Source organism: Symsagittifera roscoffensis, chromosome 9 (assembly GCF_963678635.1).
Source record: "Symsagittifera roscoffensis chromosome 9, txSymRosc1.1, whole genome shotgun sequence".
NCBI lineage: Eukaryota > Metazoa > Xenacoelomorpha > Acoela > Convolutidae > Symsagittifera > Symsagittifera roscoffensis.
Genome location: NC_087070.1, coordinates 40,011,428 through 40,027,272, shown reverse-complemented (window position 1 = coordinate 40,027,272; position 15,845 = coordinate 40,011,428). Strand labels below are relative to the sequence as shown.

Below are 15,845 nucleotides of genomic sequence, written 5' to 3'. Positions count from 1 at the left end.
GGTGACCATCTATTCCATTCGGGATCCTCTGAACAATGATCTGGACAAGGTGATTCTGGGGGCACTGATGAGGGCGATGCAAAAGGACGAAAAGGAGCCCGACGAGGAAGATCTGAAGCGACAGCTGTTCTTCTCAGTTAAGTGGAACAGACCGGATAGTGCTCGCGAGAACATCTTCAACAGAAGCAGGTACCAGAAATAATTATGGGAATGGCTCTAATGATAAATCATATTAAAGCCCTTGCAGTCGTGATTCGAACGAATTTAAAAGGTGTTCAAAAATGGTGCCAATGTCAAGAAAAACCGGTTGATTTTTTTTGAGTTTTATATTTCGAGCGAGTAAATAGAATTTGGAGCTTATTATGTAAGAAAAATTGTTTTTCGAAGAATCTTGGGAATAAAAACTTTGAAAGTTCTGAAAAAATATAGTAATATGTGAGTGTCAGTTTATAAAGAAATTCAAGTAACTTAAAAAAATTTATTGTTTTGCTGCGATAGGCAGCACTGTCAGAGATCAAATCAAAAAAATGCCTTTATTTTTTCAATTAAGAAAAGGGTCGAGTTTTTTATCAAGCAAAGGCTCGATTGTTAATTGTCAATGAAAGAAATAAAGAGTTTTATCGAGGTCGTGTGGATTTGTTAGGAAAAAAATTTTTTAAGTTGATTCATGCTCAAATTAGATTTTCCGAGTTCTGATTTCTAAAATTCATTTCAAATCCATTTGATAGAAGGAAGGCAAATTACGCTCTCTAATGACGAAAGAGCAAAATGCGCAATAGTTGTGAATTACTTTTGGGGTCGAGCTTAAGCCTAATTTTTCAAGTGGAGTTTTAAAAAAATACATATTGACCCATCTTTATCCAATCGCAAAAAGTATATAGAAATCATAGTTTGTTTGTTCACGGATTTTGCAGTTTGTGCGCTGATCAATGTTTGTTTTGATCAATTACATGTTTTGAGCAATTACATGGGGGGGGGATATAGTTAACAAGGATTGAAATAGCGTCAACCAATAGGAATGCGACAAGAACACATTTCTGAGAAATACAAAACGAATCCAGTTGACAATTAAACTTGGCGAAAAGTGTTTTTATTTACAAGGTACCATAGGGGGGGAATAGTTAAGATGATCCCAAGATTCGATACATTATGTTATGATTGTTGTAATTGTTGTGTGTAGGAATAAGTTCCAGCCAGAGTATCTGCAGAGTGTGTTTGTGGAGTGCATGTTGGAGAATAAGTTCGAATTTGTCAATCTACTTCTGGACTGTGGAGTCACCATGGAGATGTTCAAGAATGTAGTTGTGCTCGAACAACTATTCATATACGTCAGTTATTTCATATTTCACTACATGCATATATTCAATATACGGCGACAACTCGCAACAAAAGAGAGCTCGAAAAAACGAATAGCTAGCTAATGGTAATGATCGGATCTACTTCATACGTAGATTGCATCGGCGAATTGTCGACCAATCAGAATGCAGCAAAATTCGAATTTAAATAACACGCTCTGGTGCTGATTTACCGCTCTTAAGTTAGGGGTGCAAATGTAGATTCAAATGATGCTTTAATTACCAAAAAAAACATCTAGATCAACGGCAAATCAAATACTGATTCATGCGCATTGCACCACTCCTGTCCAATGTAAGCGCAACGGAGCTAGCGGTTGAGGCCAACTTGCGAGTTGACATCATTTTTTCTTGCTTAGTTGCCGCTTCGTAGTTTTTTTTCATGCTATTTAACGCTGACTTTTGTCTCTAATTTTGGGAGATCTGCCATGCTAATTTGCCTCTGTGCAAAATTAATTAATTACGGGGATAAAGAGCTGTTTATTCAAGGTTGCCGTTTGACAAAGTGTAATTATGATGAATCGAACGCGTTTTCATAGACTCATTCAAGTCAAATGACATTTCTTAATTTGCGAATCAAGAAAAAGCTTGCTCCAAAATTGGTTTTTTCTAAGTGTTTTTGCCCGAGCCAAAAAATAGAACTATAGTCATAAAATATTCTGTGTTTTAGAAAAACAACCAGAATGACCGGACTTTCTATCAGTTCATGGACTCTATCGTCATGAAGAGATGTGTGAGTAGTGTTTAATGTTTTGAGTCAGTAATAAAATTTTTGTCAAACGAAAGAAATCAAATTCAAATTGGTCAAAAATTCGAAAAGTTTTCAAGAATACTGTTATTTTGCATTAGTCTGTTTTTGCGTGAATCTTTTTAAGTGTAAAATAACGAAGTGATTTTCTTTTTTATAGGTCTTGATTTTTTTTGCAAGAAAAAATCTTGCAGTTTTTTCTTGCTCAAATTTGATTTTTCGCGGTAGACTTTTGATGTTTTTTGAGTTCAGTTCCTTTCTTTTGTTAAAAAGAACGCAAACTCTACTATTGAAGAGCAAAGTGTAAAATTCACGAAAAGTGTGAATGACTTCTAGTTTCAAAAATGGGCTGAATTTCTTTGAGTTCCCAGCAGAATAAAAAATTACCCTGATCCAGTTTTCTCTAAATGAGATTTTTTAAAGAAAAAAGCTGCGATCATTAACAATTCTCGAAATTCAAAGAGCTTCAATGTGGTATCTTTTTTCTTAGAAATTGTAAAGTTTGTCCAAACCTTTTTTTTTCGTTTTCCTTGTTATTTTCAACACTTTTACCACCACCCGTTGGCTATGTTTTGATTCTCTAGAGCGCGGGTAGCTATCTCATCGAATCTAAAGTAACAATTTGATTCAGAAAATAATGCGGTGGACGAGGATTTTGATGCTAAATAGTGGGTAGATGTAACAATGTAACCTTGTCGTGTCCAATTATATTCAAAGTTAGACAAGAACATTTTTTGAGAAGCATAGTTGAAAATCTGTCATTTTGGACATTTGGAAGGATGTTGATGGAACTTTCTCTCCCATTCGCACGTTTCCTATAGTAATAACCTCCCTATGGAATCATTTGATGAGAATGAGATCAGTCTTCACTTAATTGAATAAGTTTTTTTTCTGCGTGGTTTCAGCCTACAGTTCCGTTCTTCTTGGCTATGTTGCGGGGGATGAAGCACTTGATCGGGGGTGGGTTCCAATTTGCAATGCTCTCTGATGACTTCGTCCAACGCTACACAGAATACTACAACAAGAGGGTTTGTTTTCAAAGTTTCATTACATGCGGAGTGCAGTATCATATTACGAATTGAAATTTTTTCTCCAACCTAAGTCGCTAAAAAAATTTTGCATCTATTTTGTGGCACTCATGCAGCAATAGCATTATGTCTGGTTAACCTTTGCTGCTTTAGCATAATATTTTTAAATGTGGTTTGTTGGTGAGTAGTGTTTAAGAGTAATGAACATAGTGAGTACTCTTATATTGGTCTTGCTGATTTTATTTTTTTTTTCAGGAAAAAAAGTCATAAAAACTTGTTCACGCTCAATTTTGATTTTTTGCAATTTGACGAAAGATTTTTTCTTAAGTTCAATGCATTTTCATTGTTTAAAGGAAGGCAACTTCACTATCGAACAGCAAAAGTGTAAAGGTCACGAAAAACGTGATCGACTTCTAATTTCGAAAATGGAAATTAATTATCGGTTTCCCAGCAGAAAAAAAGTTTTGCCTGTTGATCCAGTTTTCTCAAAATGGGTTAATTTTAACGATAAAGTGTCCATCATAATTTGTTTTACAATTGCATAGAGCTTTAAGGCCATCGTTTTTTTCGAAATTCAAAAGCTGAAGGTTTTTGAAAAAACAAGTCAATTTTTTTTTCAGTTTTCTTGCGTTCATTACTCTTTTCCAACTGTCAGTTGGCTAGGTTTGATGATTATTAACCGCCCAAGGCGCATATGAGAGGAAGTTGAAAAAACTGACCGATAAGTTGACTCATCATTTTTTGGATTCAAATCTTAAGTTTTCCGTTAAAATCAATCATAACTTTTATTCAATTTTAAAAAATTCGTAACTAAGCTCACAGATTTCAGTCCATAATATTTGGTGAATTGTGATCGATTTTGCATCAAAAACATGGAAATGCAAGGTATCAAATGTTTTCAAAGATTGTTCACTCTGAAAAAAAATCACTCAGGGATTTACGAAACGTTTTCAATATCGCCCAGTATAAGTTGTGTTGTTTTTTTCTTTCTCACGTTGAGTCGATTTTTTTTGGTTTTTTATTCGTTTTTAAGTTTTATTCACATTATTTTGCCAGAATGTAGGCAACTTGCGCTTTCCAATTGCAGAATTGCAAAGAGGCCAGAAAATGTGAATGACTTGTAGTTTCGAACTATGGATTAAAGCTCAAGATCTTGCAACGGAATAGAAAACTAACTTTTTATACCAGTTCTCTATAATTGGGTCCGCTAATTTAGTTCTTACTATGAAAAAACTGTCATTCATGAAAGATCGTTAAAACTAGAGAGCTTGAAAGTGGTGTATTGCTGCAGACATTCATTGAGGTCTTGCAGTTTTTAAGGAAATAGTTTTTGCGCCAGCCAGCAGCTAGTGTTTTAGTACGAACCTTCTTTTTTTCTAACTTAACTCGCGAATAAAAGTATTCGTTGAAAGTGTTCATTTCTGTGCCTTAATGCTATAATCACGGTCTGTAGAGTTACAAATTTCATTGTATGTTCTCGGCTTTACTTGTGGCTAGTGTTTGTGATGGACTAAGCATCCGTGGCTCAGATTTTGCTGTTTTTTGTCGTGTTATCGCTAGTGTATGGGAAGAGCATCTTCGTCTCTGCGTGAAATTGATTGTAGCTATTTCGAATTACCGTGTTTTATTTCATGCATGAGCTTGATTTTTTATTTTTTTATTTCAATTCAAATGCATTTGCTAAAAGGAAGACAGGTAACGCTAAAGGAAAGGGAATAATACTTCTCCTTTTTATCTAGATTTCACAAATTTGGTCACTTACAGCGAAGAAGTTTCAATTAAGGAAGATTTTTAAGTGCAAAGAATTTGAACGTGATCTATTTTTACTTCGAAAAATAATTGAGTTTCTTAAAAAATTGATTTTTTTCTTTCTTCCTGTTTTCATCGATTGTTTTCCATCTGTCCAATGGCTATGTTTTTGTATCTTATGGATTTTTGTTTCATTTTGTGTCGGCTAATCTAGTAATTACAGAATCGCTAGTAATGTTGTAAGTGTTGTCTTTGTAAAATTTTTCTGATCAGATAAAAACTTTGATGATTTGATTTAGAGTTCTCTCTAAGTTAACTTCAAACTAGTTTGCAAAAAGGAAAGTATAGTACGCTTTCCGTTTGACTTCGTTTTTTTAATTCATTTGCTTAATAGATGCAAATTATGCTCTCCAATAACAAAACGGCAGATGGAGCTAAAATTTGCGCTCCACTTTTATTTGCAAAATTGGTTTTAAAGTATTTTGATTTCGATATTTTTTAGATTTCTCGCAGTTTTCGAGATTCAGTGAAATAAAAGTATAATGTTTTCATTAATCTCAAAAAGGTCAGCTTCAAGTGTCAGCTTCAAGATTTTTGCTATGACACTTGAGAGTTAGAAAAAGTCATCAGTGTTCTATTCATGAACATTTTCTCTCGTTTTTGGTTTTTTTTTAAGAGTCGATGAACGTAGTTCAGACTCTCATATAGGTCGCGTTTTTTTCGTTTCAAAGGTCACGAAGGAGCAGATATATAGACTTTCAATTGGCTCGCGTCACTTAAAAAATTTTGTAGACTCCAAGTTTTACTCAGTCAGTTTTTTTATCAGTAGCGTTATCGGTCATCTTTTTGCTTGTGTAGGCGAAGTGCAACTTCGCCTCTGTGTCAAAAAAATGCCAGTGTACCTGGCTTTTATTTTCGTCATTCAGAGTATCAGTGCCGTCAGTGCCTGCAATTTCTCAGACACTGTTGCGACACTGAATTTTGTCACAAGCACAAAAGTTGAAAAAGTTCCTAACAAGTGGGTTTTCTCAATTCGAAAATCAACTTCTAAGGAGTTAGAGATCCATATCCTTTTTTCCGCGCTTGAACCTATGTAAAACCTTCGTATCGATGAACCTCCTTCGGACTCTTATATGGGTCGCGATGATTTTTTTTTTTTTGTTTTTTCCAGGAAAAGTAATAAAGATGGTTCATGCTCAAATTTAATTTTCCGCTGTTTGGCATTCGATTTTTAGAAATTCAGTTCAATTCCACTGTTAAAAGGAAGGCAAACTCCGCTATCGAACAGCAAATGTTTAATGGTCACGAAAAACTTGATCGACTTCTAGTTTCGTTATTAGAATTTCAATTTCAGCTTTCCCAGCAAAAAAAAAAATATTATTGATCCAGTTTTCTCAAATTGGGTCAATTTTATCAAAAAACTGCCAATCATAATTTGTTTTGAAATTTCAGAGTGCTTTAAAAGCATCGGTTTTTATCTTTAAAATTCGAAAGTTGAGAGTTTTCTAGTTGTAGTTTTTTCTGTTTAATTGCGTTTTATGACTTTTTTCCAACTGTCTGTTTCTCATGTATGGGTTAATATTGTGTTTAATGATGTTATTTGGTTTCACCACCTCACTTTTGTTTTTCTTTTATTAATATTTGATTTTTTTTGTTTTTAGTTACTTTTTTATTTCGATGTTTGGTGCGAAACTAATGTATCGTCTAATATGTTAATATGCCAGAAAATGCTTGTTATAATAATTAAAAAAATGTTCCTACTCAACATGCGTGAGTGAATACTCACTGTTGTGCTGAAGTTAGTATATTTCTTAACCGCAACTTCGACATGTGTTTCATCCACTAGAGAGCGATTGTAATTTTTTATAAGATGTGTGAACTTTGAAGTTTCGAAATAGGTTTTAATTTTTAGATCTTCCGACGGAATAAAAAAATTACTCATTGACCCAGTTTTCTTTTTTGGTTTAGATGTATGATGAAAGTGTCTACCACAAAAATTTCTTACAGTTTAGAGAGCTCTTACGTGATGTTTTTTCTTCAAAAACTGAAAAATACTCCAAAAAAAATAGATCCGCTCCTAGGTCTAGCTCTGCGTTAATTTTGTTAACACTCCAATTAGAATTGGTAAATTTGGGTTCAGTTCTTAATTAATTTTTAATTTCTTTGTATCCAGCCTATTTTGTCTGGAGGTAACGAATACGCATGGGACGGAAAAGGTCAAGATCTTGCAACGGAATAGAAAACTAACTTTTTATCCCAGTTCTCTGTAATTGGGTCCGCTAATTTAGTTCTTACTATGAAAAAACTGTCATTCATGAAAGATCGTTAAAAATAGAGAGCTTGAAAGTGGTGTTTTGCTGCAGACATTCATTGAGGTCTTGCAGTTTTTAAGGAAATAGTTTTTGCGCCAGCCAGCAGCTAGTGTTTTAGTACGAACCTTCTTTTTTTCTAACTTAACTCGCGAATAAAAGTATTCGTTGAAAGTGTTCATTTCTGTGCCTTAATGCTATAATCACGGTCTGTAGAGTTACAAATTTCATTGTATGTTCTCGGCTTTACTTGTGGCTAGTGTTTGTGATGGACTAAGCATCCGTGGCTCAGATTTTGCTGTTTTTTGTCGTGTTATCGCTAGTGTATGGGAAGAGCATCTTCGTCTCTGCGTGAAATTGATTGTAGCTATTTCGAATTACCGTGTTTTATTTCATGCATGAGCTTGATTTTTTATATTTTTTATTTCAATTCAAATGCATTTGCTAAAAGGAAGACAGGTAACGCTAAAGGAAAGGGAATAATACTTCTCCTTTTTATCTAGATTTCACAAATTTGGTCACTTACAGCGAAGAAGTTTCAATTAGGGAAGATTTTTAAGTGCAAAGAATTTGAACGTGATCTATTTTTACTTCGAAAAATAATTGAGTTTCTTAAAAAATTGATTTTTTTCTTTCTTCCTGTTTTCATCGATTGTTTTCCATCTGTCCAATGGCTATGTTTTTGTATCTTATCGATTTTTGTTTCATTTTGTGTCGGCTAATCTAGTAATTACAGAATCGCTAGTAATGTTGTAAGTGTTGTCTTTGTAAAATTTTTCTGATCAGATAAAAACTTTGATGATTTGATTTAGAGTTCTCTCTAAGTTAACTTCAAACTAGTTTGCAAAAAGGAAAGTATAGTACGCTTTCCGTTTGACTTCGTTTTTTAAATTCATTTGCTTAATAGATACAAATTATGCTCTCCAATAGCAAAACGGCAGATGGAGCTAAAATTTGCGCTCCACTTTTATTTGCAAAATTGGTTTTAAAGTATTTTGATTTCGATATTTTTTAGATTTCTCGCAGTTTTCGAGATTCAGTGAAATAAAAGTATAATGCATTCATTAATCTCAAAAAGGTCAGCTTCAAGTGTCAGCTTCAAGATTTTTGCTATGACACTTGAGAGTTAGAAAAAGTCATCAGTGTTCTATTCATGAACATTTTCTCTCGTTTTTGTTTTTTTTCTAAGAGTCGATGAACGTAGTTCACACTCTCATATAGGTCGCGTTTTTTTCGTTTCAAAGGTCACGAAGGAGCAGATATATAGACTTTTAATTGGCTCGCGTCACTTAAAATATTTTGTAGACTCCAAGTTTTACTCAGTCAGTTTTTTTATCAGTAGCGTTATCGGTCATCTTTTTGCTTGTGTAGGCGAAGTGCAACTTCGCCTCTGTGTCAAAAAAATGCCAGTGTACCTGGCTTTTATTTTCGTCATTCAGAGTATCAGTGCCGTCAGTGCCTGCAATTTCTCAGACACTGTTGCGACACTGAATTTTGTCACAAGCACAAAAGTTGAAAAAGTTCCTAACAAGTGGGTTTTCTCAATTCGAAAATCAACTTCTAAGGAGTTAGAGATCCATATCCTTTTTTCCGCGCTTAAACCTATGTAAAACCTTCGTATCGATGAACCTCCTTCAGACTCTTATATGGGTCGCGATGATTTTTTTTTCGTTTTTTTCCAGGAAAAGTAATAAAGATGGTTCATGCTCAAATTTAATTTTCCGCTGTTTGGCATTCGATTTTTAGTAGTTCAGTTCAATTCCACTGTTAAAAGGAAGGCAAACTCCGCTATCGAACAGCAAATGTTTAATGGTCACGAAAAACTTGATCGACTTCTAGTTTCGTTATTAGAATTTCAATTTCAGCTTTCCCAGCAAAAAAAAAATATTATTGATCCAGTTTTCTCAAATTGGGTCAATTTTATCAAAAAACTGCCAATCATAATTTGTTTTGAAATTTCAGAGTGCTTTAAAAGCATCGGTTTTTATCTTTAAAATTCGAAAGTTGAGAGTTTTCTAGTTGTAGTTTTTTCTGTTTAATTGCGTTTTATGACTTTTTTCCAACTGTCTGTTTCTCATGTATGGGTTAATATTGTGTTTAATGATGTTATTTGGTTTCACCACCTCACTTTTGTTTTTCTTTTATTAATATTTGATTTTTTTGTTTTTAGTTACTTTTTTATTTCGATGTTTGGTGCGAAACTAATGTATCGTCTAATATGTTAATATGCCAGAAAATGCTTGTTATAATAATAAAAAAAATGTTCCTACTCAACATGCGTGAGTGAATACTCACTGTTGTGCTGAAGTTAGTATATTTCTTAACCGCAACTTCGACATGTGTTTCATCCACTAGAGAGCGATTGTAATTTTTTATAAGATGTGTGAACTTTGAAGTTTCGAAATAGGTTTTAATTTTTAGATCTTCCGACGGAATAAAAAAATTACTCATTGACCCAGTTTTCTTTTTTGGTTTAGATGTATGATGAAAGTGTCTACCACAAAAATTTCTTACAATTTAGAGAGCTCTTACGTGATGTTTTTTCTTCAAAAACTGAAAAATACTCCAAAAAAAATAGATCCGCTCCTAGGTCTAGCTCTGCGTTAATTTTGTTAACACTCCAATTAGAATTGGTAAATTTGGGTTCAGTTCTTAATTAATTTTTAATTTCTTTGTATCCAGCCTATTTTGTCTGGAGGTAACGAATACGCATGGGACGGAAAGGGTTCGAATGTGACAGGACCTTTTTTTCAAACGGTAATTATCTCGTTTCACAAAAAATTGTAGGCTCATTATTTGTCTTCTTATGTTTTGTTGTCATGGTTTAGTTGTCATATTGTAGAATTGTTTTTATTTACAGTTTTTATTACGTTATAGTTGCTATTAGTGTTCTGATTTACGTCTGATGTTTATAATTTTAGTAATATTGACTCGTATAATGACCGTCCAAAAAATTTCAATTGTCTGCCAAGAGACTTTTGATTATTTGTTTATGATCCCTCCGAGAGTTTCTTTACTATAATTTTGGATTACTTCATTTTAAAAAGTAGGTCAACTCGTATATTGTTGTAACAGGTTGCGTGGGAGAAGCGTGAGAACAGGGAGATGACGATGGATGAGCTGATGGAGTTGGATCCCCCGGAGGTCAAGGACCCCACCTTCGTTCTCTTCCTCTGGGCCATCCTCATGCACTATCACGTGAGGGCCTACTATTATGTAATCGGAATCTACGTAATGTCCAAAGAAAATAGTCACACCTGTGAGAGCAATTGTTTCACATCGGGAACTTAACTTTTTAATGAAGTCATTCTTTGCTGTTTTTTTTTTGTGGGTATAACGTGTTTCGGCTGAGTTTACTCGCTGTATTTGCGTTGTATTTGTAATAAACATTCATTTCGATATTTTAACTTGATAAATTTTCCCTAGCCCTTGTCTGAGACAAATCCTGATTACCTAAAGTTGCGATTAGCCAGGGTATTGTAACCGGGTAGGGTACTGAACTTTTTCCACCTTAAATAACCGTTCACAGGACTATCCCCTCCGACTACCAGCAAAACAGACCTATTCACCAACAGAAATATTTTGATCAGTTTTGCATCTTAAATACCCGCTCTGATCAAAGTGCGGGATCTTGTTAACTATTTCCCTTCCCCCTCCCCTGTGCATGTATTATTTTTGACAACCATTTCTGTATAAGATGCATTTCAAAAATGTCAACAATTAAGTGGGTTTTTCGCGCGTTCGTATTTGTATTACTCACTATTTTATATACCCACTTAAAAAGTTTTAAAGTTTTAAATATATATTTTCTGAAAATTGTTTTAAGCTATTGAAAATGTGGCCAAAGTTGAATTTCTGAAAATTGAAATAGGGGGGGGGGGGAATAGTAAGTAATTAGATCGAATTCGTGTTTTCTTCATTAACACTATCGTAAATGATATAAATGTCCCCTAGATAAAATTTTTGGCTGTTTAAGTCTCATGAACGTAGTGAAGAAAGTGACCGACTTCCAGTTTCCAAAGTGTACTTTCCAGCAGAGTAAAAACTTAAGCTATTGATCCAGTTTTCCCAAATTGGCTTAAAGATATCAAAAAAAGATGTTCGTAAATTGTTCTTGAGTTTTTATTTTGAAATTCGAAAGTTGAAGTTTTTTCCAAAACACTTATCTTTTTTTTTGGTTTCTGGCGTTCATTGACTCTTTTCCAATTGACTGTTTGCTATGTTTTAAAAGTCATTAGGGGTACTGGGGCATGTTGAGTGTTATGGCGGGATGAGCATGTTTCAGGAAATGGCGAAGATATTCTGGCGTTTTGGTGACAACTATCAGGCGAAGGCACTGATCGCAATGCGCATGTACACTACAATGGGAGAACAGTTCAGTAACATGGATCCAGAAGTACTGGAAGAATACATCCAGTTAGTAGTGCAATCACTCTTATTAAGTGGCAGTTAACGAATTGAAAATAAAGACTTAGTTGTGTCGTGTTTTTTTTGCTAAAAATTTTAAAGGGCCTATTTTATTTTTTCGTGCGGCTGATTTAAGTTCAATTCAACTTTTTTTTGCTCACCGATTAAAATGGCTGCAATAAAAATCGTGGATAACTCATACTTAAGTGGATTTTCATCTATCTACCAGCGGAATTAAAAACCTATTGATTTTTTTTCAAATTGGGTTAATTTTTGTGCGAATCGTAAATGCGTCTTGAAATTCGAAGTACATATCTTAAATATCTTTGTTCACGGGGTGACTGAAATTGGTGGTCATCTTTACACTTACAGAGCAAAGTGTAATAGTACGAACTTTCTTTTTTTCCAACCTAAGTCGCAAATAAAAGTGCTACATTTGGTGGCACTTTTGAATCGGTAGACTGCGGTTGAAGTGTAGTATCATTAGTGCTTTGACATTTGATTAGTGAAAAGTTAACACAGCTGATGCATTTTTAATTGATAAATTGAACCAAAAAGTTTATTTGTTTCAAACAGCAGTACAATGGTTAGACTTGCAAAGCTAGTGTATTAGTACGAACTTTTAGTGTTTAGTACGGATTTAGTAAGTAGCAAACACTGGTGCTGAACCTTTATGGTGCGGTACCCTAATAATAGAGGAACACCTTTACAGCTTTTTAATAGCATATGCTTTGATGTTCGAATAGTAATAAGTTAACACAGTTAATGCATTTTTCATTCATCAAATGAACCGAAAAAAGGGATTTGTTTCAAACAAAATAACAATAATTAAAACTGGGGTTCCAAAAATTTTCTAACTCAATATACTTTGCAATTTTTAGAAATGCATAAGTTATACATAATGTGGCTTTATGCTATCCGATTTGTTACATTCAAAGTTAGTGTGAACGCCTTCAGTTTGTTATATTCCAAATTATTACATGCAAAATTGAGTCTATTTGTATTTGGTGCCCCTTTTGCTGAATTGCATTGGCAAGTTATTAACATATGTAGCTGCTTTATTCCTGGCTACTGTTTGTCGGTTGTGACGCTTGCGTGGCTGAGTGGATAGTGCGTGAGATTCAAAATCTCTTAATTGCAGGTCACATATTCGAATCCTACACATAGACGAGTTTTTGATAATTCGAGGCTTATTTCTACTTTTTCTCATTTCGCTTGATGGAGCTGCTTTTTGGTCGTTTTCTCGCAAGTGTTTGCAAAGCGCAGCTTCGCCGCTGTGGAAAAAGCTCCATTTAGAAAATTTCCAACTCATTATATCTCGCTTTTTTGAAATGCATAATTTATACATAATTTGACTTTCTGCTTTCCAGTTTACATGCAAAAGTTCTTGGTGGCTAATTTTTGGGCATTTTAAGCATCCGGGACTGATTAGCTAATGCGTGTGACTCAAATTTGCTAGATCGCAGATTCGAAACCGAATTTTTGCAACTTCGAGGTCTACTTTCACTTTTTTAAATTTCATTTGATAGAGCTGCTTTTTGGTCGTGTTCTTGCAAGTGTTTGCGAAGCGCAGCTTTGCCTCTGTGTCAAATCTGCTTTTCGTCAATTGCAAGCATACTTTAAGCGTGTCTCAATTATGAATAACCGTTCTATTTGGAGTTTTTTCTAAGTTTCGATGAACGCAGTTCAGACACTTATATAGTTCTTGGTAGTTTTTTTTTCTCAGGAAAAAGATTTTATCACGCTCAATTTTGATTTTTTGAGGTTTGATTTTTGATTTTTCTTTAAGTTCAGTTCACTTCCTTTGTTAAAAGGAGGGCAAACTCCACTATTGAACAGCAAAAGTGTAAAGGTCACGAAAAAAGACATCGACTTCTAGTTTCGAAAATGAAGTAATTATAAGATTTCCCAGTGAAATGAAACTGTACCGACTAATCCAGCTTTCTCAAAATGGGTTATTTTTTTGAAAAGAGTTCCAATCATAAAATTTTCTTGAAAATCCAAAAATTTTGAAGGCCATCTTGTTTTATTTTAAAATTCGAAAGATGTTTTTTTTCTGTTTACTTACGTTCATTGACTCTTTTCCAAATGTCTATTGGCTATGTTTTGTGGCACCGCTATTGAACTGAAAATATTTGCAGGGACTTTTCTGATCTGGCTATGGAGTTGCTGCAGAGGTGCTACAAGGCCAACGAGAATGACTCCAGTCAGATGATAGTGTCCAATCTATCAAGTTGCAAGAGCCACTCCGTGTTGGGGTTGGCAGTTTTGGCGGAACACGAGGACTTCATAGCCCACGCCTCCTCCCAGACAGTTCTCAATGAGATATGGTCAGGTGGCATCAAGCAATGTGACGACATGACACTCAGGGTACGTCACGTGAGCCCTGTAATGACACAAGCGAAGCGATGTTTTAGTGTGATCGATTTTTTTTTCGAACGGAGTCGCGCATTTAATTGCTCGGCTACTCTAATAATTTAAAAAGAGCGGCTAATCCAATAATTTAAAAAGCGCGGTTAATCCAAAGGCTTGGGTTCGAATCTCGCTATCATCCAGTGTTAGTTTCCGAGACTTATCTTCTTGACATCTTTGAAACTTAATCTTGAAATTTTTGAAAGATTTTTTTTTTTGAAATCGGTCAAAGTTAATTTTAAAGTCTTTCAAATTTCATTTTTTTTGCAGTTTGCGAAACACAAATTTGTCACTTGTCAAATAGTACAATTAAGCAACTGAGGAGCCAAACTTTCTGGATAAATTAACTAATTAAGTTTTTCTTAGATTGGTGTAAATCATAGAGTTTTTTGGGTCTAAAAATGGACCTTCTCCCTAACCACCGGATGGCAAAAATTGTAAATACAATTTGATAAACTAGGCTTGGAAGGAAGTAAAATACTTCGTTTGACGGCGACTAACAATTTACGGTTTCTTGAATCATCTGTGTTTTTTGTTACGTTTCAGGTGCTTGTCTCTCTGTTTTTTCCGCCCTTGGCTCTCTTCTTGTTCGATTACGACACACTGGGAAATATCTTCGCGTCACAGCATGATCGTGTAAGTAACACGTTATGAAAAACGACTGAAATAGAAGGTGCAATTTGCAATTTGATCAACATACGGGATATTCACCTCTGTACAGAGAAATGCTGTTGTGTTTAGGGGCGGATCTAGGACTTTCCTTCGAGGAGGGGGGGAAGGAAGGGAAGGGAAGGGAAGGGAAGGGAAGGGAAGGGAGGTGAGGGGGGAGGGAGGGAGGGGAAATTTTCAAAAAAAATTCTTTTTTTAAGGTCGATCAAATTGATTTTCCGAGCTCTCCCAGATCACTAAAAAGGCCTTGTTTTGGCAAAATTTTTTTGCACCGCAGGCGAATTTTGAAAAACAGGCCAAAAAGGCGTTTTTAGAAAAATTTAAGGATCAGCCATCCAAAAATGGAGGTCTTATAATAGTACCAAAGAGGGAACTTTGGGTCTTTGGGTAGCCAGGGGGTCGAATCCCTGAGGGAGGGCGTCCGCTCCGCCCCCGCCCCTAAATTAGCTACTGGTTTTGTTCTTGATTAAGACTTATGTAGTTGATTTTGGTTGTTTTCCTTTGGCTGGGAAATGTTGCACAACACTTATGCAACCAGAAGTGTCCATGCCAGGTCTGGATTTTTTTACCGTAAGTCTAAGATGCGAAAACCCCTTCAATGGGCATTCCCGTATTTGGCACCCCTTAAATATATTAACAGTGCCCTATAGCTACTCTTTTTTTTCCAGGAGATTGGCTGGTTGCGGGTAAGCATATAGAAATATCTAAATTATAGTACAGCTTATGAGTCGTTTTTAGACTAATTTAACGAAAAATCCTAACTTAGCTACTAGACTAAGCAAGTAACCTGAGTTATTGCTTCAGAGAACCATAGCCTGTTTTCACCACAAACTCTGGTGTTCTTGATATTTTGCTAAAACTTCGTTTGAATGATTGAAATATAATTTTGACAGGTACTCTCAAGAACAGCTGTCAAAATTTTTAAAGGTTTTCAGAAGAAATTACATTTAAGACAATGTACAGCTGGTCGACAATTTTTTCTGATTTGTTTACCCGTTGTCGTTACTTAATTGTGATAGTAGGTAGCTACTTGTTAGGTTGAAAAGCCTGTTCTAGCTATCCTGATGCAGTGAGTGGTTACGTATGTATTTCTTCACTGTATCGAATAATTGAATTGAATTGAATATAACATCAACAAAAGAGTCTAAACATAGCAGGTCCAAAATCTGGT

General features: G+C 34.9%; 1 protein-coding gene across 1 annotated transcript in view; it reads left to right on the top strand.

The window, feature by feature from the left end:
• The window catches only part of LOC134853865 (transient receptor potential cation channel subfamily M member-like 2), a gene marked incomplete in the record, with an annotated part of 85,508 nt that overhangs the window by 52,923 nt on the left and 16,740 nt on the right, over positions 1–15,845 (top strand). Inside the window, 9 exon segments of the mRNA XM_063869813.1 lie at positions 2–189; positions 1,181–1,328; positions 2,023–2,085; positions 3,006–3,128; positions 10,262–10,384; positions 11,472–11,602; positions 13,735–13,963; positions 14,552–14,641; positions 15,343–15,360. Coding sequence (XP_063725883.1) covers positions 2–189; positions 1,181–1,328; positions 2,023–2,085; positions 3,006–3,128; positions 10,262–10,384; positions 11,472–11,602; positions 13,735–13,963; positions 14,552–14,641; positions 15,343–15,360 — 1,113 coding nt within the window.